At 39.3% G+C, this 26,583-nt stretch overlaps 3 protein-coding genes across 4 annotated transcripts in view; 2 read left to right on the top strand and 1 right to left on the bottom strand.

Moving 5' to 3' along the window:
* The first annotated feature begins 2,651 nt into the window (after window positions 1–2,651).
* LOC145491520 (potassium voltage-gated channel subfamily A member 2-like) lies at window positions 2,652–12,449 on the top strand. The gene is made up of 2 exons (XM_081470765.1): window positions 2,652–4,209; window positions 9,091–12,449. Exons 1-2 carry the CDS (start codon window positions 3,128–3,130, stop codon window positions 9,392–9,394), a joined length of 1,386 nt encoding a protein of 461 aa, XP_081326891.1. The 5' UTR covers window positions 2,652–3,127; the 3' UTR covers window positions 9,395–12,449.
* An 813-nt stretch (window positions 12,450–13,262) lies between these two features.
* On the top strand, window positions 13,263–20,649 carry LOC145491490 (NACHT, LRR and PYD domains-containing protein 14-like). Its single transcript, XM_081470726.1, has 2 exons — window positions 13,263–13,520; window positions 14,096–20,649. The coding sequence occupies exon 2, from the start codon at window positions 14,114–14,116 to the stop codon at window positions 17,828–17,830; it is 3,717 nt and encodes a 1,238-aa protein (XP_081326852.1). The 5' UTR covers window positions 13,263–13,520; window positions 14,096–14,113; the 3' UTR covers window positions 17,831–20,649.
* A 92-nt stretch (window positions 20,650–20,741) lies between these two features.
* The window catches only part of LOC145491491 (liprin-alpha-1-like), a 30,364-nt gene continuing 24,522 nt past the window's right edge, over window positions 20,742–26,583 (bottom strand). For both annotated transcript variants that reach the window (XM_081470729.1, XM_081470727.1), the window contains exons 27-30: window positions 26,338–26,513; window positions 26,054–26,125; window positions 24,903–25,122; window positions 20,742–24,077 (exon numbers count right to left, since the gene is read on the bottom strand). In XM_081470729.1, the coding sequence (XP_081326855.1) occupies window positions 24,046–24,077; window positions 24,903–25,122; window positions 26,054–26,125; window positions 26,338–26,513 (500 nt within the window). In that variant the 3' untranslated portion in view covers window positions 20,742–24,045. The remainder of the gene's footprint in view (window positions 24,078–24,902; window positions 25,123–26,053; window positions 26,126–26,337; window positions 26,514–26,583) is intronic.

Below are 26,583 nucleotides of genomic sequence, written 5' to 3'. Positions count from 1 at the left end.
GCTGATGTGAAGTTGTGTTGCAATTGCTACATTGCAATGGCGATCCCGATGACTACCGGTTTCCTAGACTGTTCACAGCCCTCTATTTTCTCGTAGTTTCATTCGATCATTGAACGCGAGGGTAGAATCGCGAGAGGACTGGAAGCCAGCGCAAAAGTGAGACTTGACAGGGTAGGGGGTGAGCTCGCGTCGCTTGCTCGCCTCTCCCATCATCCTCTTGTCCTTCGCGCTTGCGCTTTATTCGCTCACTTCAGCTTTCACGTGCGTTTCCGTATGCACGCTACGATCATTGAGATAAAACTGAAGAGTCTGTCGCTGCGATCGCTGAACGTTTTTTGGTTGCCATCTTAGCGATCATATGGAAGCCAGCCTCAACAGAAAGGAAACATGATATTAGGCTGCGGTCATGCCCTCCCGCCCTCGTGGATCATGACAGTACGAGTAGTCGGTTTGTGTTCCTGAAAGACTGAGTAAAGATTATGCAAATGAGGGAAAGAAACGAGGAGGCAATGCTCCTTTCCCTCCGCGGCCGCGCTTCTCGTGACTCGCTTGCGGCTCGGCCGCTTGATCGCTCATCGCACGCGAGTCACACTAGGACACGAAACTCATAGCACGCTAGGAAAAGACAGAGACTGCTCGCAGCGTAGGATCATTAGTAGTCGCTGCTCTGCCCTCATTGTGTAGAGCGTTTTCACTCACGCGGCGCCGCGGCCAGCAGCCATGCGAATTTATCATTTATTGTTAACACAAGAAAAGAGTTTAACCTCCACGGGATTGGTTTGGGTTTAGTTGATAGAGGGGAACCCTCTATCAACTATTCTTTAGTTTGGCTTGCTGTAACAGTGAGGCAGTAGTCCCCAGAGCTGCTTGTCCTTGTTAACCGGCGGGGTCTTGGTACGAGGTAAAAAGGCAGTGGAGACACATGACTTTGATTGACTAGATTCTTTGACCAGGAATTTCTCAACGTTAGCTGGTCCTTCCCGAAAATATCCGTAGTTTTACGTTATATTCTCTCGGTCATTTAACACCGGGAACGAGCGTAATGGATCATCTAAGCGGCCATGATATCGAGTTCGACTTTGCGCCTCACTCACCTCGCACAGCGGCTTTCCATAATAATCTTTTCGAACCTCTGCGTAAGAGTGAGGGTTCAGTCGATTAAGTCTCGGCGATGTTATTCGCGGAAGACAAAACTGAAGTTAAAATTAAAGGGCCTAGGGTAGTTTCTCAAGCAAGATATTTTTTCTCCGATTAGTAAAAGTTCAATTTTTCGTTCCTCATCTTCAATACATGAGTAGAAAAGATGACAGACAAAAAATAAAACACTGATAAAATTATATTATGTTTTTTCTTGCTAATGGGTTAATACTGTCGAGTGATTTGATTAATGGTCAGCGACTAAATTCGTATTACTTATCAGATATTGTAACTTTATATATTATCATCCTGGGAATCACGCGGTTCGTTTCAACATGAGAATTTGATAGACCTCGTTAAGGTTAGGAGGCATTAAAAGTAAAATTTGTAGGTGAGGAAATTGTACTGTGGTTCACCCACTTGTATTTTAATATAAACAAGAACGTACAATGCGTGTGTCATTCAATAAGTCGTCGTCGAATTCGAATTAGCATGACAGAAGGTTGACAGGCGAAGACTGATAAACTTGATTTGAACAGATGTAATTTTCAGTTCTGTGCAGTTTCGTCGCCACTATAGCGGTCTCTATTATAACCGAAGTATCAAAATGGGTGATTTGTATGGGAATCGAAGACACCAAAAACCGAGGGAGAGATTTTTTAAAAGATTTGATTGTCGAAGCTATAGATGCAAGCAGAAATACGCCGTGCAGTTGACGGAAGCAAGCCACGAAGCTATCAACAGCAAGATTTTCATATGTAATTGGTCTAGCCTTTCATGAATTGACGTTTAAATATGAGTCTTAGTTTCGATGAATAATTTATTCACGCACACGCCGCTTTCTACGGTACAATAATATCAAATTCAGTTGTCCATGTTTTTTCATTTGAAATAAAGGAGCCGAAAATATGGCGATAAAAAATATTGATCTTTATGGCATGTGTGTAAACAGACCGGATGATTCGCGTTGATTTAGGACTTTGTGCGATCTACACATTGGAGAATCCTGAGCACTTATTAAGACATAAAGATGGTTTTATTGTTGTTGATGTTATCTTTGGTGAAATTCACGAGCTAGTGAATATTTCATATAAATAGCATTTGAAAAAAAGCTTAAGTGGTAGAATTAAAGGAAGATGGCTTTTCGAAGAGATTTTCTCCACAGCGCGTTTCTCGTACTTTCCACTGATATCGACAAAATTAAAATACCTGTTTTGTAACTAATTTTGAAGTTTAATTTTCTTTTTTGACTTTTCATTTAATGTTTTATTTTTTTAGATATTTTGGTTTCATGCATTACCTCAAAGCATGTGGCCTTACATTAAAATGATAATTTGCTACCTAATTCAGATCCTTTCAGATACTTTTGTTATGCAAAGTTGTCTTTAACCAACAACCAAATCTCCTCGTTCTTGTTTCCGAACCACCGAATTTCATTTCTTTTACTTCAAATACTTACCATTCAACAATACTCGAAGATTATAAATCGTTTGAGAAATAATAATATACTTTGAACAAAGTTTCCTGAATTCTAAGAAATAAATTGTCGACGTTTTGCAAACTGAATTTTTCGTTTAATTTGTAAGTTCTCGGATGTTTTCATTCATTTCTTGATCTGATCAAATGTACGCGAGTTAACAACTTGTTCAGAAAATCTCCGTGTTCTGAATACATTAACCTATTTGAATTATTCATGTAGTCTTTCTGTAAATTTACAATTCTAAAATGACAGCGCGTAGAAAACAATAAAAACAGTATTCAGGCCGCCACCTGTCATATGTCGTTGTTGAATGTCGCCCACTTTATGAGAGCGAACAAAATCTTTCAAGGAAACATTCGAACTTGCCGAGTGCTGCGTGCGAAAGATATAACTTGAGAGTTGTTCTGACATAACTAAATTTTCGCTGTATTTATTCGATAACTCTCCAAGACTTAAAAGGACATCAATTGCTCGTTTTTCCAATTGCTTTATTGCCATCTGGGAGGGCGAATGGAGCCCTTCAATCGTGGATTGAATCACATCAGTGAACAACCGAGCAACAACTCGAGTGTTCAGACACCCAAGCCATCGCTTGCGGGAGAAAGCGGCGATAAGGGTCGAAGGATTATCATCAACGTTAGTGGACTACGCTTTGAAACCTTCGAACAAACGCTTTGTCAGTTCCCGGAAACCCTGCTCGGTTCTTCGGCAAAAAGGGATTTCTACTATGACATTGAAAACAATGAATATTTTTTCGACAGAAATCGCTCATCGTTCGAGGCCATTTTATTTTTTTATCAGTCGAATGGCAAGCTAGTGCGACCTAGTGGTGTTCCCTTCTACGTTTTCTCGGAAGAAGTGAAATTTTTTGAGCTTGGCAAGGAATATCTTCAGCGATTGGAGATAGACGAGGGCTACATTAGCGAGAAGAAACCTGTATTGCCGACTAACCAAACACAGAGGAGGATATGGGAATTATTCGAGTACCCCGATAGCTCTATGCCCGCGCGTTTTCTAGCTATGTGGTCAGTTTCGGTTATTATTCTGTCCATCGTCGTATTTTGCCTCGAGACTCTGCCGAGCATAAGATGCAAGAATGACTCAAGTGGACCTGGTTGCGAAAAGTACAGTGATAGCGATCAAGCTCAGGAAGTTTGGTACCGCGTAATCGAGGTGCTATGTATCGCTTGGTTTACTCTAGAATATGTAGTGCGGTTGCTATCGTCGCCGCAAAAGTTGGTCTTTATTCGCACATTTTTAAATATTATTGACCTAGTGGCGATATTGCCGTACTATATTACACTTCCAATGAATGAAGCCCGGGTCACGTCGTTAGCTGTACTTCGAGTCATTCGACTTGTGCGAGTTTTCCGCATCTTCAAGCTCTCGCGTCACTCCAAAGGCTTACAAGTCCTCGGTTATACTCTTCGCTCAAGCTCGAGGGAACTAGCCATGCTTATATTTTTCCTGTTGATCGGAGTAGTGCTGTTTGCAAGCGCTGTTTTCTACGCCGAACAAGACAGCAAAAACAGCCAATTCAAAAGCATCCCTGATGCATTCTGGTGGGCAGTGGTTACTATGACAACGGTCGGGTAAGTCAAGAATTTCCTCATTTAGTCTTTAAAGCTAAATTGATGACCAACCAATTCTTAGTTAAGTATTGATTCTGACGCTTTTATGGAAGTAAGCCTCCTTGTTCTGGCAGTGCAGAGATTCTATTTGTGTTTCTCGTCTTACCTTACTTATATCGACAACCTGTCACTCTTGAACTAGGAACATACGGCTTATATTACGAGTTCAAAATTTCCTGAATCTCAATTTAATTACTTTATTCAAGGAGCTGAAAGAATATAATGTTCAAAAATACGTGACAAGAACTAGAAACGGGATGTCGTAAATCATTGAACAATATGTTTGACTGAAATGAATGGTCCACCCATTCGTTTCATTAACGAGAAATGACGTTTTTGAACATAAAATTGTTTATTTAAAATTAATTCTGTCTTATCGAACGCTTCGATCTGTAAATCATTCAAGAATATTTTCACCATGAGACGGTTACCAGCGCGATCGAAAAGCAATGAATTTCGCTTAAGTATAATTACAATTTTATAGCAAATATGTTGTACATTTCAATTTTAAAAAATGTCAGCGATATATCAGAAACCGGCCAGTTTCCATTGTTCATTTGAATTAAAACGACTCGAATGTAAGACTGAAAGCCTTTCCATAAAATAAAATTCACCAGTAGCAGTTTAATTTTTTACTAGAATTTAATGGACTAATGGACTTAAAATTTGAGACGGGCTTTCATTTAAAGAGATCCCGATAATTGTTTTTGAGAAGAAAATATCTACGTGTTGTTCAGGGAAATAAACTGCTGTGAGACACGCGAAGAAAGCCGTTTGTTTTTAAGACAGAACAGTTAGAGGTTGAGCAATGTTTCTTTTGTCTTGTGGTCTCAGGTCGACTCTGTCAGGGTCAGTCTTTATTAAGTCAACAAGGCAGGCAATGAGCTATTCACATGACGTCGATATACTGGTACATATTAATGTTTTAGGAATATTCTGTCCAATTTAGAAATAATTGGATGAGAAATTCCGAAGTCTGCAGTCAAACTGGAAAGGAACAATTTGCCAGTCAGGGGAACTGTTTGAATCGATTAAATGTAAATTGCAGACTGGGCAAGCAAGCTGTCGTATTACCTTTTCATTACGTTGTGCAGAAGAATACACATGCTGAATTGGTTTTGCTTGAATTGATGGAACTTTAGGAATTACATCAATCTGAGTGAGGTCAAGTAAGGTGATTCGTATGGGAAGAAGAAAGCATCACAGAAAAGTGCATTTAAAATTGAAAAAAAAAAAAAAAAAAAAAATGCAGCATGGGATCTTTCAATTTCATTCCACCGACAAATATATGTTGCCATCGTTGCTATCAGCAAAACGAGCTGCAGTGAAGGATTATGGGAAGGGGCAAAGAAATTTCTCTTCTCCCTCCCATGCGCCTGCAGTTCTCTTGATTGATGAGTGCTTTTGTACGTGTGAGAAATCATCATTTGAAGCACTATATATGTTGCATTGTGCGCCTTATAAAAGTTCCACATAACAACACGCCATCATGTTTTTAAATTTTAATTGTGATCCAATTTTTGCAAATTTCTTCTACCTAAAATTTGTTTCAGTCAAACCTGGAATCTATTACCATGATGAAACTTTGAACTCTGCGGTGGAACCCTAGTGCGCAAACATTTAAGCGAAATAAGCTCTTTACAAGTACTTTATGAGGCGTTGCTGTCTTTTAGGCTTAGCTATTGAAAATTTTCTTTTAGTCGGTATACAGTAATGTTGTTTTTTGATACAAAGCAAAACTCCATAATGTGTACTATATAAAGAAGCAATTCGAAAAAATGCATTTCTTTTAGTCTGATCGCACAATTCTCTCACTTTCGTTTTTCATCTGCAAAACAAATACTTAACTAATAGGTCCAAAGTTGCCGACTGTGGGAAGTAAAAGGTATTGACGTTTATTAAAAGAATTCTTAAATAGTGTACGCCAATCAACATCTCAAAGCGAGAGGTTTATGATCAAACATTTTAAAGCATCTTACAGAGAGTTCAGTAAAGTAACTCTTAAATTATGGATATATCGGTGAAGTCCTTAATCAAAATGCGAAAAAACGTATTCAAACTTTTGACAATGCGACCTTGATTAATAAACAGCTTTTAAATTAAGCACTTTTTAAGGTCTTCTGTCAGTCGTATTTATCAGTGACAATTTTCTTTGGTTAGCTCAACCTCTAGAACTCAAATTTTATACAAATAGCGAACCGGAAAAATACTGACATACGAGAAATATCTGTTAAAATCTTTTCTAGAATTGTCTATTTGAAGTGTTATTGACAAATGCCTCACTCGGCACATTTCCTATTGTATAATATTGTACTGTTTGTCGGACGCTTTGATTGGTCAAGAAAACAGTAAATAACCTGCATTACTTACCTCCCGTAGATAATTGCTATTATTGTGTACAGAACATGTAAAAATAACATTCTTACCGTCTCAAAATGCGTTATTGGTATCTTGAAAGTAATTGAATTGAACATACTTTAATAACAATATTGTCTCAAGTAAATATTTCAGTAGATATCAACCCAAAAGCGACTTTAAAAATATAAGCCCTCCACCGCCCTTTTCAATTATTCACGACATCAAAAGAAACCGCAGAGCTAGTGAGTAACAACAATCTTGCTAGGAAAAGAAAATTAGTTGTATCCTTTTCGCAAAGTCGATATATGCCTGTTCTTTACACAAGCATCTGCATGTGAGGGGAGGGATGGGGAGTTTGTAGGGTAAAAGTACGCAATAATATGATCTAACATATGATATTTATTTTCCACTTCGTCATGCCTTAGGTTAGCATTTTTCCTATTTGCGGCTGAAGTAAATGTTAGTCTTCTAATCTCAGTATCTGAATATTATTTGATAAACTTGTAAAACTTAGAATAATAAAATGGTCATGGAGTTTCGTTTATGGCAGAGCCATGACCTGTCCGCACAATCTTTGAATTACGTCAAAATTATGTGAAACCTGCGAAGATATGATTGATCTTCGCAGTAATGTACACAACTTAAGCAGCTATGAGATTAAAGCTGTAAAAAAAATGCAGGCTTGAACGGGATTCGAAGTCAAGGGCTCGAATCTCGTTCAAAACGTTTTCCAGGCTTTATTTTCACAGCTGCCTTAAGCCATGTATACAACTGCCGTGATCATACATGTCTTTGCACCTTTGCCCGCAGTTCAAATATATGATTTCTCATATATTTACAGTTGCATTATGTGAAGGTTTCGCATTTTTGACGATGACCGAGCATAATTGGCTATATAACCTCTTTAACCGATCTTTTAGAAATTTTCCTTAAATTCACTCCATCGATGAGTTCCATTGCCTTTCGGCAATGGCAAACGTCTAAGAGCCGGACTTTGTAATATTAGCATTTGAAGACACGGGGCCTCTAGGGGTCTGGAGAGAGCATTGCATGCCAGCATTTTCCTTTCTTGCTTAACATTTTTAGATAGTTAAATCAAATTTTTGATAGAGATTATCTTGTAAACTATACAATGGGCAGAAAAAGAAGAAAAACTGAACTGCAGGAAAATGAAGATTTCTAAGTTAGTTTCCTTTAACCCTTTGACGCCCAAGTAGCCATATACGGCCACTTAATGGTCGTGTTCTTTGTACTACTTGTGACGTCATCAATTTCTTGTAAACTATACAATGGGCAGAAAAAGAAGAAAACCTGAATTGCAGGAAAATGAAGATTTCTAAGTTAGTTTCCTTTAACCCTTTGACGCCCAAGTAGCCATATACGGCCACTTAATGGTCGTGTTCTTTGTACCACTTGTGACGTCATCAATTTAAATGTCACCAGATATTATTGATAAGCAGATGGTAGTACTAGGCTAGGCCTTTCCCTACAATGGTCAGGTTTATAGATATCGACGACATTCCGACGTCGCAAATCGAAAAACAACGTTATCAGTTTTGGTGCAAAAACGGTGGTAAAATGGTCCACTACGCCTATGATTGATCAAGGTCCATTTCTAGGCTTCGCCCATAATTAACATCCAACTTTTCCCGGCAGCCAAAAAAAACATGCAACGCAAAAGGTAGCCAGAGTAAAGGGGCCGAGAAAAAAAGAAAGGAAAGGGGGAACAAACAAAATTGAGAAGGGTTAATGGCAAAAAAAAAATTAATTGGCTTATGCCCAGAATTGAAATACTGTCCAATTTTGTACCTAATCCTCGAAAAATCTCTCCTTTTGGTAAAAAAAGTTTTCTTAGCAAAACTTAGGCTTATTTAGCGTCATGGTAGCCAAAAAATCTGACTAAACGGTTAAAAACGGTATTTTTTGGCGAAAGTTTGGTATTCAAAGGGTTAAAACATTAAACCAAAATAAACATGATATATACTAGTTATTCAACGCTTTGTAGTGGTATACCATGGAATATCCCCCAAGTCACTAGAATTTCCCATGCCATAGAAAATACAGTGGACAGCACAATCAGTGCGATTGGTTGTATTTTCTATGGCTTGGTGTAAAGGTTTAAGTCTGCATACGAGCCAAGTGGCCCATCAGGTCCGAGCTCATCCCGGTTTCAGTAGCATGAAGCGATTAGAAGTATTTCTACTCCGCCTGGATGGGATGCCAGTCCATCACAGGGTTACCCACAGCATTAAATTCGTCGGTACCAATTTATACACCTGGGTGGAGAGAGGCGCTGTGAGAGTAAAGTGTCTTGCCCAAGAACATAACATGATGTTCCCGGCCAGGGCTCGAATCCGGACCGCTCGATCCGGAGGCGAGCGCACTAACCATGAAGCCACCGCGCTTCCCAAGCATAAAGAAAAGTATTCAGTAATGTTTACATTCAGTTCATTGTTTCATTACAATGTTTTGTTTCTTGGGTAGATATGGGGACATGACACCGCTGACGTTTGGAGGTAAAATTGTGGGTTCAATCTGCGCCATTTCAGGTGTGCTAACTATAGCTCTTCCAGTGCCAGTTATTGTCTCAAATTTCAACTACTTTTACAAGCGAGAGGAAATTAACCAAGCTCTGGAAATGGCTGAAAATGGCGAGTGCGGCAGAGAGCAAAATGACGACGACGTCTTCAACGGACCCGTCACTAGTCCCTCCGGGCAAATGACTGTCAGTTCACCCAACTCGTTTGGACTGGAAGAGGTTCGAGTTAAAACTGAGACGCCTGTTTGATCACGTAGTTGTGATGATGTAATCATTTCTAAGAGTGTCCGTGATGGCCAACTGTTTGCTCCAAGTTTCATCAAGGCGGTACATTATAAAAATACACTATTCAGAGAGAGCTTTTAGAGACGAGATTTGAATACTACCAAGAAGCTTAAGAGGCTAAATAACTGCGTCGGAACCAACATGGTGAAATAAATGATCACTAAAGAACATTACAACTGAACCACTGGTAGATCGCATATATTTTACAAGGTCGTTACCATGCTCTGCAGTGTGTTACAGCAAGAAAAGATTATCATCTCTTGGTTACATTAAGGGGACATTATATAAGAACTCCCGCCATGCTTTATTGGCATAATGAGAATTTCAACACGTGCACGATGTTGAGCTATGTGCGTAAAAAGTGCTAATTTCTTCGGGATTTTCAAGTTCAGCGAAGGACAAACTTTTAATCACAGCGGATGTCTGGCAAATAGTTTCAATGTATGTCACTTCAATGCGTTTATTGGAACTTTAAAGAACATACAGTCATGGAATTTGATATTGACTTGAAATTCCAATATAGAGAAATGGTGATTTTAAAGAATGAAATCTGGAGAATTAACATTAGTCTTCACTATAACAAAATAATCCTGTCCAGGAAACATTTTCTCACTGGCGGTGTTACGGACCTTTTTGAAGCTCAATTTTCTGGAGCAGCTACAGGATCAGCAACACAATGTACAGTTTTGCAACAATTTTAACTCGCTATGTGGATTGACATAATAGCTATTAGTACCTAATTCTTGGAAACAAGAGAAGATGAGTTATGCTTCAGCCCACACCCCTCCTCCCTGGGTCCTTCATCTTTCCTAGGTGGAATGTAATGGACCGCTGGATCATAACGGAGTGATACTGATGGTGAACTGATTCATATTTTCTTTAAATGAATAAAGTAATACATACTAATTAATTCAATTTTAAAGAATAAACTCTTATTGTCGTTGATGATTACACATAATCTGATGATTACCCCGAACCAGAGTAAACAAAACATTTCTTATTGATCACAAGCAAACGACAAAAGGTTAGATCAAAGTCCTTTGGTACTAGCATAGATTTCGGGTACATAGAGATATGTTTGGTTTCATCACTGTCGAGGAGAAATTTCGCTCCGTGCGCTTTTACCTTTTGAACGAAAGATGAATTGGAGCTCAAACTGATAAGTGTACGTTTGCTAAATCATTTAGAATGCTATTTTCGAACTTTGCTGAGCGACTAAACATACTTAAAGAAAGTGAATAGCGATTATTTTGAATTTTAATCAATAATCAAGTTTCGTTGGCATCCCTTATTTTATTTTAGGTGACCGGGGATGGGGTTAGTTCGGGGCAGAGGGTGCTAACAACAACAACAACAACAACATAACAAAGACAATAGCATTAAGCATAAAACCAATTGAAAGGCTGACCGGACGGCTGAAAAGGGTTAATTTAAAAAACCATTTAAAAAAAAAAACAATTTGGGCATTAAATTTACCCTTTTCAGCCCTCTGGTCAGCCTTTCAATTGGTTTTATGCTTTATTTTACACTGCTGATCCTGATCTAAACCAAGATCCGGCTTCACTCCGCTGCTGTTTGTACAAGTGGTCCTTGCATTACAGTTTATCCAATATTCTAAGGGATATGTAATAAGCACAGTAAACATTGTAAAGGCTTTCGTGCGGTACCTTAAAGCAGTACAGGTCATATAAGAAAAACGGAAGGACCTGAGAAATGTAGTGATGATAAAAGTAAGCCAGACAGACGGGAAAAATTTATGCTGAATTATGCACTCACGTGCGTTCTACATTTAATTATGCAACGTGCACCTCTCGTTATTATAGCGGCACTTCCGGCCCATTACAGGCCTCAAATTAAGACTCCAGTGGATATTTTCTGAAATTTTTGTCGCAAATGGGCAGTAATTTCATTGTTTCCTGCTAGCTAGTCCCAAAAGGGCTTTATCTCATTGATATTTATTTATTTATTTTTATACAGCTATACGACATTATTTAACTCAAGTTTTATTGATATGATAATTATGGTCCCACTATGTAAAAATTCCTTGTTATACTGGTCAGCTACCTATTAGTCTTGTATGCATACTTAACGTGAAATCATCACGCAATCTTTGATGGAAGTTGGAGGGGAACAGTAACGTGACAGACATCAAATAGCTGGAGCTTAGTTGAATCTAACGCGCGCTCTTATTAGTTGATTTATGGTCACGTGGCAATGGCTTAAAATCTAGATGCCTCCCGGCGGGCAACAATTAAGAATTTTTGCCCGTTCATTCACTAACCAGATCAGAGGTTATTTTGATTTCTTCTTGCCTTATTACTTTACACTAAACGTCAGCTATATAACAGAACACTTAATTACTGGTTCCTTGGGAAACAGTTTTCTCCCCTCGAATCTCGAAGCTTTCCACGACTTCGTGTCAGGAAACATCGAGATTCTCAAGGGACCAATGAAGCGTATTATGTCTGTCACATTGGTGTTTCCAAACAACAGCATAAACAAATAAGGCCTCTGTGACGCCATAAGTCTTTCGCCTCTGTTTCATAATGAGGCTAAGTGCTTTGCGAAATAAAAAACCCTTTTCAGCAGCCTTCATATTGAGGCATAAAGTCATTTCGAATTTCAAAGTGACCTATTTTATGGTGGTTCATAGCTTTTAAAATTCTATTATTATGGATCTGATTTTCTTATTATGCAAGTGGGACCAAGCCATGGTGGCCAAAACGTAGTGCAATAGTCGATTACTAGGTAAACATACTTTTTAAAACGTTGTTTCAATCTGTACATAGTTTACAAGAAGACCCGACTAGAGAATTTTATTAACATTGACAGGCTTTGCGCTGTCGTCAATAGGATGTCACATTAGTTTCTGCGGCATTGTGGCGTCAGAGAGTTGGGACATCGGAGTGGGGAAATCGTTGGCTTTGTTGTTTGATATCTAGTTTATTAACCTCGTCATAACTGTAAGATAACAGCAGCTTCAATAAATAAATTTCCCGCTGTGCAAGCTAGTTTGATGTAATACTTCTGCCAGTGCATGAAGAGAAAGCTTCTTACAAGCTTATGATATGAAATGATATGCTGGATCCGTTTCCAAGTCACTACAAGTTGTGGCAACGAGGAGCGTTACCCTTTTAGCCATTTTTTCCCCACTGCACATGTATGCTTTTAAGCATACGTACATGCCTCGTGGCCAAGTCAGGGAGATCAACCAACCTAAAAATAGATTTGGTCTGACTATTTCCTCCTCTCCTTGATTGCGTGCGTAAAAAAATTGGTAACAGATGCTTCGAGGATTTAACACATTCTCATTGTTGTCCCAGTTATCACATATTCTCTCTCGTTTTCTACCTCCCTTGTTATGATGTTTGAACATTCAGTTACTAAAATTATGGCGGCGAACTGAAACGGCGGAAACTTATTAGTATGTTTATAGCCACCGCAAAGAGTGTGGCTGTGCGCTTGAAGGAAAAAAAATCAATGTTTATCTAACACATTTTTCCTGTTGATTTAAGGACGCCTCTTTGGGTCAACAAGTGTCGGATGAAAGCCAGTATAATAAAGCAAAAGTATTTCATAAGACGTCAAATGTTATCAATTTTAATACATCCAAAATAAAAGCGATAATTAGACAACAGGGCTTTGTTGGAGGGTGATAAAACAGCAATGATCTGATTTTTGTCAGTTGTCATTTTTGTCAGCTGTCAGTAACTGAACCACATGTGGCCCACAAGAGCAGTCGGATAATATAAGCCCTAAGACGGGGGGCAAGGAAACAGCACTTGAAAGCTCTTTCCTTCTCAATTAGACACTGTTTCACCCGTTGCCATCCAGAGTATTGTGTTACGTCGCGTTGGTGGACTAAATCAAGACCTATCAAAATCTTGAAACTTCTATTTGAACAGCGAGCGGAAACGTTTCGTTAAGGAACTTGCTAAAGCAGTGTCTTTATTCAAGATTAATAGTTGGCGTTTTCACATGTAACGGTTTGTTAAACTTGATGGTTTTGAAGGAACGTTAGCGGATTGTATATTGCAGTTTTTCGCAGTCGACAAATCGAAGAGGACCAGGAATCGAAATCACAACCTTGGTAAGTCAACATCTCAACACATTACAATTCAATTGTGTCAGATGAATTAATCAATTATACCGCCATTGTGAATCATATTAGCTGACTGTTCATATTAGAGTCACAGAAAAGTTTACGCATTCGTTCATGCTCACATGCACGACCCGTGGCAAAAAGAAATATATATTAGCATATTTCTTTCCGGTTAGATAGATAACGTACCGCAAGTCACCCTAGGTCACGCTAAATCACGCAAATTTTTTTTAATTTTCTTCCTTTCTTGCGCCTGTGAAAGTTGTCGTTGATGACACCATGACTATATAACAGACAGAGCATTAATGGACATTTTTTATCATGCTTTCTTATTTAACAGAATATTCCGGGAGATTTCTTTCCAAATGGGGCCAGAGAAAAATTATGTTTCGTGGGTTGAATCTCTGTTGACCTCACAGATATTACTTAGGTTCCCTTCAAACATTTCCAATTTAGTTCATCCATCCCTTCTTTGACTTAACTTAAAATGGTACTTACACCTCTTTAAGTTATGAGAAATTTTAATTTCGAAGTTCACTAGAATGCTGGTCATTCTTTTTAAGTGCCTAACAAGTGCCACCATGGCAATCAAAGCCAAGGAAGTTATGCTACTGGTGTGGAAGTCTCAGTCACATTTTGGCCAACTTCAACTCTGTGTTTGGTTGATGTCTTTTTTGGCCACCTTGATCGGAATAGAGATACTTCATTCCAGAAAAGATAATTTCGTTTGCAACGGCACCGTGGAGCAGAAGAGCATGCAGTGTCCTGACAACCCCTCACTGGGTGTTCAGTTAGTTTTGACGAGAATTTATGGCGGCGGTTTGTTTGCGATTTGGTTTCTGTACACAGTTTACATCGTTCCTAGACTCTGGCGGTTCCGTAGGAGAGAAAACATAACTCCACTATGCAGTCTATATCTAGCATATTGTTTACATCTGTTTGCAAAACTTCTCTTCAACGGTGCGATACTTTTCATTTACATTTTCTATGCTCATCGTTCATTCCCGGCCCGTCTGCAATGTGTTCTTCAGAATGGGACACAAAATGCTATTTGTACTGACAAATTCCGTGTGGAGAAATCTGTCATCCAGACTACGCTGCTGTTAGCACTTGCGGTTCTTACATTGTTTTGCCTTGTGGAATTCGCTTACATGTTGCATCTTATAAGGTCGAGAAGCAGAACAGTCTTCATCGGAGACGAAGCTCAACGAACTGAACAGCTCGACAATGGATGCTGGTGCGAGTGTGTAATGCCAACGGATCGACAGTTCAGCCTGTTTCGCCTTCACTTGAGGGAGATATGTCAGGATCCTGTCAATGCATTAAGAATGTACTTTGATGACATGAAGAAGTTCTACTTGGAGAAAACCGAATATATCGATCACTTCTACTTGGAAAACACCAAGGCCTTGAAACTAGACGACATCTTCATAAGACCAGTTTTATCAGAAGCTAGAAGCTCAAACTCTATTATGAGAAATGCATCTGTCCAAAAGGAACTGGAAAACTGCGACGAAATTTCTAGCATTTTGATAACTGGAAAGGCAGGAACTGGGAAAACTACTTTTGCACAGAAAATCGTGAGAAGGTGGGCGAAAGGAGAATGCGCAATTTTGACCCTGACCAAGATTGTCCTTTGGCTGGACTTCACGACTCTGGAAGACACAACTTGTACTGTTTCCCTCGAGGAGTTAATCAGCAGTCAACTTTCTTTGAATCTTCCTAAAGAAGAACTCCTCGATTTTGTGAAAGACAATCCCAAAACGATTCTAATCGTTATTGACAACGTCAGCGAATCACATTTTGATTGTCAAGAGACCGACTTTGCCGACAGTTTTGAAGAAAGAATGCCTTTCTCGGTTATGCTGACGAAACTTGTTACAGGAAAGATATTGAAGGGTGCTACACTTCTAACGTGTTCCAGACAAACACACAGCAACTCTCCAGATTTTTCCGGCTTTAGAAGTCGAACAAACATCATGGGATTTTCTCCACGGGAAATTAAGGAGTATGTTAAGGTATATTTTGCAAATGACGGTTGTGACAAAGACGAGTTGGCCACATTCGTGTTGGTGGAGAGTTTAACAGACAATACGCTTTCCGTATGTTGTGTCCCATTGCATTGTTTCTACATGTGCTCCTTTATGCAGTGGATCCGTAACTCTCACAGAGCATCTTCATTGGAGGTAGGAGGGGACATTCCAGAGACTGTCACTGAACTTTACAAAGGGATTGTACAAATGAGTATCCAGTTGCAGCGGTCAGCATCTGCACCGCTCAATTTTGATGAAACTGCAGACTTGTTACCTTTACCCGGTGCTCAGGAGAACTCAACAAGGACTTCAAGCTCATCAAAGGGAGCTGCCATGACAGACACTCAAGTTTCAATCCACACTGAATTAGAGTCAAGAACACAGTGTGTTCCTCTTCACTCATTACTCGGGATTCCCACAAAAGTCTGCTTTCTCGCAATGAAAAGTGTCGATGAAGAGAATTTCACCTTTGGTGGTGAAAACCTTCGCTCAATTTTAACGCAGGAAATGATTTCCATCTACTTCAAGCCGATTGCGATGCCGAAGGATTGCGCGGAAACGCATTTCGCCTTTCGAAGTGATTACCTTCAGGCGTTTCTAGCAGCCTGCTTCGTTGTCTCAGACCCTTCACTAAAGAGGTTTGGAAGCTTGGTCGAGCAAGTTAAAGAAGGCGATTCAAGTAGGCGAGACGACATGCTTCAGTTTGCCTGCGGTCTTTTATTTGGCGAATCACAGGCTTCCGACAAGAAGAAGAGAGAAGCTATTCATCTTGTCACGGAACTAGCCAGCGTATTTCAACCTGGCAAAAGGAGACAAAAGGAACTGCAAATTGTTATGATCAAGTGTGTTGCCGAGGTTAAAAATGAGAAACTGTCACGTAAAGTAGCAAGTAAGATAATCCCTTCTGTGGGGTTTCCTTCCTGCGATGTTGGAGTTGAGGAATGCTCTGCTCTTGCGCGTGTGCTTGGCGTCTCTCCATTTGCGTCCATCAGGCTTGTCGATTTATCGGATAACAAGATCAGTGTCATGGGCACTCGACAGCTGACTCAGAAGTTGCTGCTTCCTGGTAAAGGCCCAACCGAGGAGTTAAATCTGAAGGGAAACATGTTGGAAGATGAGGGACTCGAGGAATTGACCGAAGCTCTCAAGAAGAAGGAATGTCGACTGAAGATCCTAAACGTAGCTGCAAATGACATTACAAGCTCAGGTGTGTCGAAGCTATCTTCAGCACTTGAATCAAACACATGTTTGGAGGAACTGAACCTTAGCTCCAATGAGATCTGCAGTCAAGGAGTTGCGCAACTTTCCACGGTTCTCCGGAAAGAGAAGAGTAAAATCACAAGGTTAAATCTCTCCTGCAACAAGCTTGGAGATGACGGGGTTCCTTTTTTGGTGTCAGTTCGACAAACCTCGCTCAATCTGGCGTGGAACAACATTGGCATCGAAGGCCTTCGTTCACTGATCTCCATATTTCATACCTTGCAGAACCTGGAGCAACTTGATTTAAGTGGAAATATCATTGAGGCAGTTGGGGTGGAGGCTCTGTTACCCTGCTTAATGGTTCCAAGTTGCAAACTAAAGTGCCTTGAACTAAACCGCTGCAAATTAGAAGATGAGGGAGTCATCCATTGTGTAAAAGTGTTAACTTTTCCGCAAAATCAAATGACATGTTTAGGCCTCGCTGGTAACAGCATCACAAACGAAGGAGTTCGGAAGATAGCAAAAGCCCTTAGTTCTCCAGAATGTAAGGTGAAAAGTCTAAACCTAAGCTGCAATGTCATTGGGGACGAGGGAGTAGAAAACCTTTCACTAAGTTTGGGTAGCCCAAACTGCAACCTTCAAGAACTTGATTTGAGTCATAATCAAATTGAAAGCAAAGGCTGCAAGAGTTTGGCTGCAGCAATCAGAAAACGCAACTGTTTGGAGCGATTAGATCTCGATGGCAACCATGTCGGTGACGAAGGAGCGACGCAATTACTGTCAGCACTCAGGATCCATAACTGTAAGCTTCACAGTTTGATGTTGGATGGAAACGAAATTGGTGACGGAGGGATCGCTGTCCTGCCGCATGCATTCAGAAGCCCCCACTGCAAGCTGGGCCGTCTTCACTTAGGAAGAAACTTGATCAGTCCTTACAGCCTTGAAACTTTTAACGAGGCATTGAAGAGTCCCTTCTGTCACTTGGAACAACTGATTTTGAGAGACCCTGCTTTAAGTGAATCATTTGAGGCAAAGAAAAGCACCACAGGCACTAAGCTGACTTAAAACTTTCCTGTACCAAAAACGTTTGTATTATCCCTCTTGACAGATGGTCTGGATAGGGGTTATCATTTAACGTTTGTCTCGACCATCAATAGAAGTCTCAGTCCACTTGTCAGCTACGCGTAAATTTTGCAGATCCCAGATCTCCCATTTCTAAGCTGGCACTTAAAATTTTGCCCATTTCTCAGTTAACAGTTTCAAAACCGAATCCAGACCATCTTCACAAGAGACCAAATTTGGAAGTTTTGTTAAGTAAATTTTTAATTTGAAATACATATAGTGAAAGAAAAACGACAAGATCAGGTATTTGATCAATAATTGTTTCATATTTTTTTGGCTACGATATTGAACAGTGACTATAAAAATAAGTTTAGGTTGTGTGCTCGGTTGGTTCTTACTTTTCCCGGCTTGTTAGAACTTTTAACATTTTTAATAATTAGCGAATGTAAGGTTTTTTGAGATCAGTCAAGGCTGATAAGATTTGTAGAGACCTTGATGATTCCATTATTCTATTTTTCTTATAGAGCGTTTTCATGTGACGTCACAGCAGCCATATTGGTGTTCCAAAACAATGAAACGGCGGCAATGTTGGTGTACCAAACCAGACCTGTGGGAGTTAAATTCTTTTCTCATGTAAACACTTTCTTTTGTTCCAATAAATTTGCATGGCTGCTGGCCACGTTAGTGAAAACGCTTCATGATAAAACTGCCTTAAATAACAGCTAACGTTCTGTACATATGTTGTGCCGAACACAATCGAAAAACATTTTCAGTTCGTTGTGTGAATGTGTAGAAGATGTCCAGACATCAAGCAAGATCCTTGTAATGCAGATAACATTAATGATCATCAGCATTATTCCTTTGCTGTCGCTTGCGTTGATATTCAGAATTGTGAAAATGTGAAATTTACAAATTGACGTCAGTTTTTCATGCGTCCGTCCTGTTATTGATCTCGAATTTCGTCATAACATTGTCAAAGTTGTGGATCCGCAGACTACTTTTGACAATGTTATGACGAAATTCATTGTCAATAACAGGACAAACCCATGAAAAACTGACGTCAATTTGTTTTTTTTACGATAACAAATTGTCAAATTGTCCGCTTTCGCTCGTTGACGCATCGCATAAATTATGAATTCATTTGTCTGTCCGCTTATTGACAATGAAAATTAGCCAATAAGCGCGGGAGAATTTCTGCAGTTATCGTAAAGATAGTGACTGCAATTTTCAAAACTGGTAATTGTCTTGGTGAGATCATTTCTTACATTTAGAAGAAGTATGACCTCAGTCATCAAAATCGTGTTAGCGTACAACGTTTTTGAACTTATTACATGAAAAACCCTACATCCTACAGAAGATCCATTGTTTGGAATCTTTTAGAACCATCCGCTGTCAGCCCGCCAGAGATCATGCTAAAAGGGCAGAAAACAGCCTCCCGCCCTCAGAAACTTGAACTTTCGTGAAGAGTCACCGCAAGTGGGTCCCCAAATTGACTGTGATTTCGTCTTTTATTGATTTTATTCATATCTTTTTTGCATTTTTCAATTTTTTATTATCATATTGACATTTTTCGGCACGGCCCAATAAGCTCTATTAGCTTTAAAACCCACCGTGTTCAAATAAAAGATGTTGTTGTTGTTGTTGTAGAAATGACCAACTTGAAGTAAAGGGTGCTTTCCATTATGCCAAACCGACCGGTCAGAAACCAGTGGGAATACCCGAGGAAAATGGAACGACAGTTTCCGATCAAACCGGGGCAACCAAGAGGAATGTCTTACCATTTTTCATTCCTTTTCCGAATTCCCTACATAAGCGAAGAGAAGTACGGCAATGAACCCGTTTGTCAAAATTCGGTCGGAATATTCCGACCGAAATAAGTGGACCACCTCCAGAGGTGATCGCGAATATTCCCGTGACCTTTCCATTTGACTTTCCGGAATTTTTGGCATAATGGAAAGTACCCAAAGTTTTGAAAGGTTACAATTTCTGGTAACTAATTAATCCTAGTGCAGCTTAAATTATGTTCCCAAATCTTTTACATTGGTAATTTATTAGGTATTGAGAAGTAGCTTACCCGGCATGCTCTTTTGTCTCTGACGGCCAATACTGTGTGCTGTTAGTAGTGTAAAACGAGACTGCGGACCGTGGTAAAATGAAGACCAAAGGTAAAATGCAGACTGTCGACTTTTTAACTGAATCATGTTTCCATTTATGTCATTGAAAGCTCACCATAAACAGCCTAACCGGAGCGTTATTCAGGCTAACCTGACTGACGTTCAGGCTAAACCGAGTGAAAGTTTTTATATTTTAATTTTCTTAACGGATGCGAGGAATCCCTGTACAAACTAAACCAGCATCACGTGGATTTTACAAAACGACACAAATAAATTTCAGATCACTCTCAGTCAGAATTGTCGACCTATTGTAGCTCCTGGGGTTTTTCTTCTTCCCACCCTTCAAGAGCGAGGCTGCTAATATCCTAAATTCGCTAACTGGAGGCTGGAAAAAGATCTTTTCAACCTGCGAAGGCACGGTTTTCACTTGTTTATATTCAGCCAAATCCAGGTTACCATTGTCGAACCAAAGACAACGAGATCACGTTCCTTTACTCCGAGTTAGAGCAAAAGGAGTACCTCGCTCCAAAATGGTCCTGTTCTTTCCATTATTCCTTCAATAGCCAATAATAATCATCATCATGGCTAAACAAGTAAATGAGCAACCTCATTCAGGCTCTCAGAAAGCCTGGGAACGAGATTAGTAAATGATTTTACTTCAAGCCTCCCATTCGCTGAAACGGGTCACGTGGTACAATCTTCCCAGTCCACACTCGCCAAAAAGCCATCAAGAAATCAAGAGAAACAACCCTCCACTGGTGTAAACCAGTTTTAGTTTATTCTCAAGACTTGCAGACTGCTAGTACTAAAATATAACTGTATTTCATGATCCTGATATTTGATTACATATACATTAAAGATAACAAAATTGTTGGTTTCCATATTTTACAAATGATATACAGTACGGAAAAACAAAAAAAATCTTCTCATTTGTGAATAAATATAGAGATACTGCCTGTGAGGTGCTCCTTTGCAACTTGTACGAGGCAAATTATCCCACATAGTAACAGCTATTAAATTCCGCTGTCATTTTAAGCTATCATTCGACGCACAACCTAGTCTGTTGCTTACTTACCAGATGCATTAGCAATGAACGCAGTTTCAAATCTATAAAAGTCCAATCGTTGTAGATATGTTCAATATCAAGTATACGACTAACTTTAAGGAATTACAGCCAGTAAAAACACGGATAGCATACATTGAGATCACTAACAAGTTCAAGTCTTGAGGCGTGATACAAAAATGTCTTAGACAAGCTTCGCATAGTAGAGATAAATATTACACGATGAGTAGTTGGGTATGTACTACAAATTCATTTGCTTCCCGTCATTGCCTGAAGTCTCGATAAAGAACATCCTTAGCAAAGAAGCATACAAATGTCTCCACCTTGTTCAATGCTTCCAAAAATTCATTCCACCATATAAATGAACTGTAACGTCCAAGGGCTTGTCAGAGTGCCCGCTTCAATATATAACAAGCTATTCTACTTATTTACGTATAAAAAAGCATTATAATGTTAATTTATTTCACGACGCTAGGGTACAGTTGCAGGAGTCTGTGAAGTTTGGAACCAGGCTTCATTATATTCCAAAACTTTACGGACTTGACCAAGTGACATACAACCCAAAGCCCAAGCAATCTCCTCCTAGTGAGTTAGTACAGTGAAACATATTAAATGCTAGTTTTCTGTCCCCCGTTACATGGCCAAGATATGGAGAGAAAATGCTGTGTAGACTTAACCTGTATTAATGATTGAACTTACACATACGAAAAACTGTGTGTTCTCGATACTCAGGAAATGATAAATGAATTTCTTTGCAATGTTGAGCTTTAGCACTCTAGGAAGTGAAAGTATTAAGGTCTACAGGATCAGACCATGTTCAATGCCTAGTATTAACAGAAAAGCAAGCGGACGAAAGAGATCAATTTCTGCCTCGTAAATTATGTCTTATCTTGCTATTCAAAATTCTGTACAAATCAGAAGCTTGACCAAGATTTACTGGACACTTAAAAAAATTCTTCTGCATCACTTTCTTCACTGACGAGAAAAACAAATTGAGATTTAAGCCAAAGACGTCCCACACTGATGGCGTAGGTATCCAGTAGCGTCTCTGATTGGTTGAGCTCCAGTTTAACCATTAACAAACCCTGTACGGGCCTCTGCAGGATTACGTCATCAGTATGAGATTTTTATTTCAGATCTCGAAAGTCTCTCCCTCAGTAGCGACTAAAATCCTACCACAAACGATTACAACCTGATTCAATGGGTGGAAAAAATACCAACTATACCATCAAATTTACTCACAACTATGAAAACTGTACTTAGTACCTAATACTTAAATTACACCAATGACAAAAATTCACTAATCACGTACCAAGCTAAATATGGTCAAACTTTGTGACGTAATAATTTTATACCTCCTTCACGAGAAGGTATTCTGAATTCATTTCAACTCGAAACAGTACAATAGTTACTTCAATTCATTACAAAATTTTATTAAACCACGCTCGCGACTCTCTCAAAATGGATGCTAGTAGCCTTGGTTGAGTTGTGTGATACCAATTTTCACCTTTACTCAATCAAAAAAGAAAACCAAACAACAATTTCCTTTTCTCGAAAATGGATTATTTTAGGTAACAAAGACAGAGAGTTATAAAATTTATATGACTATAAAAAATAAAATTTGACAAGGGCAAACAACAGAGAGATCACATCGAGGTTCTTCAGTAGCATTGAACAATCGAACAACCTCTGAAAACGGGTAAAACTGATCTCAAAGACTACTAGCAGCACATGCTGGACGGAGCGTGAACAATTTCAATTAATTAATTTATTATTCTGATGGAATTAATCATATTCACAGGTCAGGCATTGCAAATTACATTATACAAAACGCTCGAGATATTTCATCTTTACACAAGCCCAAGAACATTTGCTGTGGCCAATCTCGAGGAATCTCAGACCAATTCCTTAATAAATCTTTTGTTACAATTCCATAAAATTAGGTACTAAAACGACTAGTATAGTTTACAATACCAATACCCTTGTCTAAATGAAAAAATAAATTTGTATTTATAATTTAAGCATACTTGATATATTGGTTAATTTTAGTAAACCATTCATATTGGACACCTGTAGAGAACAAGACGGAAAATACTGTCCTTAGCTAAATTTTTCACAAAGTTATCCACCCATGAAATCAAAGCAATAAAATCCACTTAGTGATCCCATAAATTAGACCGTCTTTAACCCTTTACTCCCTAGGAGTGCCATTTGGTACACAACAGCATAACTTTGTGAATATTTGAGAGATTTCTATGAATTTTTGCCCTGAAAATTGTTTTGTAAAGATCTGCTCATTCAAGGCATAAAATTGTGACCCCCTCCTATCTGAGATATGGTTGACCACCACCATAATTTTACAATTTCTTTTTTTTTTTGATGCACCTGGAATGCAAGACTTGTTTCACACCATGCTATGCACTAAGACCTGCTAAATAAGCTACAGTTCAGGGGCATACCTATGATATTTGAGAATTGATACGTGTTGGAAGCTTTTCAGTTTCACATTTCAAAACAATTTCTCTCAAAATGACTACCTCCTTCATAGCTGCTGATGTCAGTTCTTAAATAAGCTGATCAGTGGCTTTCAAATGGTATACAGCGGTTTTCAATTGAGTGTCGTAAAACCAAAACCAAACCAATTTCTTACCAATTAGACTACTCAGCCAATCTCAATCTGCAGTAAAACCAAAACCAAAACCAAAGTAATTGTCTAATTACTTTCGACACTCAATTGAAAACCGCTCTATTGTACACAGGTAGAGAGCCTTTATTTGCTGATTTAGGAAAAACTGTCGTTTGCCTTAGGGGGTAAAGGGTTAAATTCGTACAAACGATGGTTTAAAGAACACATGCTACTCGTTCCAGTCTACCAGGGTCTTGAACGTGACGTAACGGACGGCGTAAATTGGAAAAAAATAAACTGAACATTTGACGTTGGCTACGAGGTCCTATGAGAGAAGACCATAAACCTTAACTATCGTTGCTCCACTGTGACCTATACTTACCAAACTGTGTGATTAATGATTGCCTGATAACTGCTATGACTGGCTTGAGACCACAGAACCACCATCTACAGCAAACACAAACCCAAGATAAACAAAAGGCCGAGGAAAAACAAGAGAAAGCAAGAACTAGCAATGTAAGAGCACAGACGCTCTTTCTTTGCTAAAACTTGAATCAAATTGTCTCTTCAAACTATCAATACAATGTCAGGCTTGAAAGAACTGATCACCTAAGAAACCTATAGTGATACTAAATAAATTCCTTCAAGAGTAAGAGAGAATAACGTGTTGACACCGGAGCTGGAAGGTAAACATCAATATTACACACACATGTAATTCATTTCAAAGCTCAGTACTACCTGTTTAAATGGCACGAAAGTGTAGAAGAGTCTGGCATGGCCTCCCATCCCTGTCAGTCTTGCCCCTCCCCTGTCCGTATTTCCTTACTTTCCTAGCTCCTCCGATGTGAGTATAATTTTCACTTTCACCCTCCTTTCTCGTGTCAGTATCTGCCTAATTTCCTTGTCCTTCTTTGATTCCTCTCCCCTGTCAGTATTTCCCTTCTTTGATTGCCCCTCCCCTGTCAATATTTTCCTTCTTTAATTGCCGCTCCCCTGTTAGTATTTCCCTGCTTTCCTTGCCCCTCCCCTGTCAGTATTTCCACGCTTTCCTTGCCGTATCAGTACTTCCCCTCTTCGATTGCTCCTCCCCTATCCGTATTTCCTCGCTTTCCTCACCCCTCCCCTGTCAGTATTTCCCTTCTTTGATTGCTCCTCCCCTGTCAGTATTCCCTGCTTTCCTTGCCCCTCCTCTGTCAGTATTTCCAAGCTTTCCTTACCTCTCCCGTATCAGTACTTCCCTTCTTTAATTGCTCCTCCCCTGTCAGTGTTTACCTGTTGTTTTTGGGTCACTACTGACCACATTGTGTTTAGCATTCTTAGCTGAAGGTTTTGGAGACGAGCTGACGCTTGACTGGCTCAGAGATGACTCCGATCCGGACGAGTTTTTTCTAATATTAGCTTCCTTGTCTTTGCTCTTGTCTTTTCCTTTATCACGTTGCTTAAACATCTTTCGCCAGGATTTGGAGCGCTTGAAATCACCACCATTACCAAGCTAAAATGAATTGGGTAAAATTAATTGAATTGAAGAGAAGTTTTGATACTATTACTACGTGTTGTTACTCAGGGTGCGTTCCTTTAGGGTGATCTGGATCAGTGATCTAAGATCACTCAGATCATGGTACTGTTTACGGATTCACCGCCTCGTTTGATGCACTCATGGGAACCATTTTACTTAACTATTCAAAAAATAGTTGACTGAGGAAATTAAAGGAACTACGTCACGATTAGCGCATCTTGCAAAGTTTAGCCTAACTTTGTTAAGTTCGTCGTTTGTAATACGTGTTAAGGTCATTCCACTGAAATAGAACCTGCACTGAGATTTTTGTGAAACTTTGGCTATTGATTGTTTACATTATAGGAACTTAAATTCTGAAATAAAAATGAGGGGTCCCCATGTTCGTTTAGGAGCAACAGCACCTTATTTATACCCATATAAATCCTTACAATAGCACCATGATTGTAGTCACGATTGCTTGCTAAATTCACGTTTCCGACGATTGCTTTTGTTCTACACTGAGAATTGGTCCATATTTATTTTACACAGAGAAATGTATTACTCAATTCAAAACAACAGAAAAAAAAATGATAGGTCACCATACTCGTTTGCGAGAAAATGACGATTTATCTCTATGGCGAGATCCAGCTGTAAACAAAAAGCCGCCATTTTTTAATGCGCGCGCGCTAATCACGCGTGAAATTATGCGCAGTAAGGATGCGCAGTGCAATACCGGGGAATGACCTTAATCTTCGCCATCCTTGTTTCTTTATGATTTATTATTATCTCTTTGGTATTTTCTATCTTAGTTAACTATGACTTTCAGTTTCCCTTCAATTTTAAGATTGTTTTGTACATTGCCAAAACAAATCTGAATACCGTGACTGAGCTCCTTTAAAGCCATATCGTGAAACAAGTAGTATCTTACTTCATCCAGCACTTCTCTGTCAGTACCGTTCGCCAGCAACCAATTGAATTCCCGCTCAAGAATTTGACGTATCTGTAATAGACAAACATCAAGTTGAATGGTGATCACAAATTAGATTCTCTAACTTTCTGATATTTAGTAGAATTCTACTAGTTATATGATTGGCCGAGTTATCGCACACTGTCAGCCGTTAGTGTGTAGCGACTAGAAATCGTTCGAAAATTACTGACGCTTTCTCGCTTCTCCGATGTATGGAAAGGGATCAGCAGAAAGTTGTGTGTTACCTGTGTGTTTTGACTGGGTATCTGTAAAGCGTATGCCAGGGTACTGAAGTCAAAAGTATCATCCAGCGCAATAACAGCTCCATGGACTCCTGTGCCGTGCAAGTTATCAGCGTATTCGTTCAATCCAATCTTCTTTAACCACTCAATTAAACGTTCATTGCTCCAAACAAGCACATCTAAATAGAATCAAATCACCGTGTTTGAGAAAGAATTACTTTGACATGCTCGTCACCTGTGAACCCAGCC

Source organism: Orbicella franksi, chromosome 6, assembly GCF_964199315.1.
Source record: "Orbicella franksi chromosome 6, jaOrbFran1.1, whole genome shotgun sequence".
Classification (NCBI taxonomy): Eukaryota; Metazoa; Cnidaria; class Anthozoa; order Scleractinia; family Merulinidae; genus Orbicella; species Orbicella franksi.
Note: the sequence above shows the minus strand (reverse complement) of the source record. Positions and strands in the feature narration are given on the sequence as shown.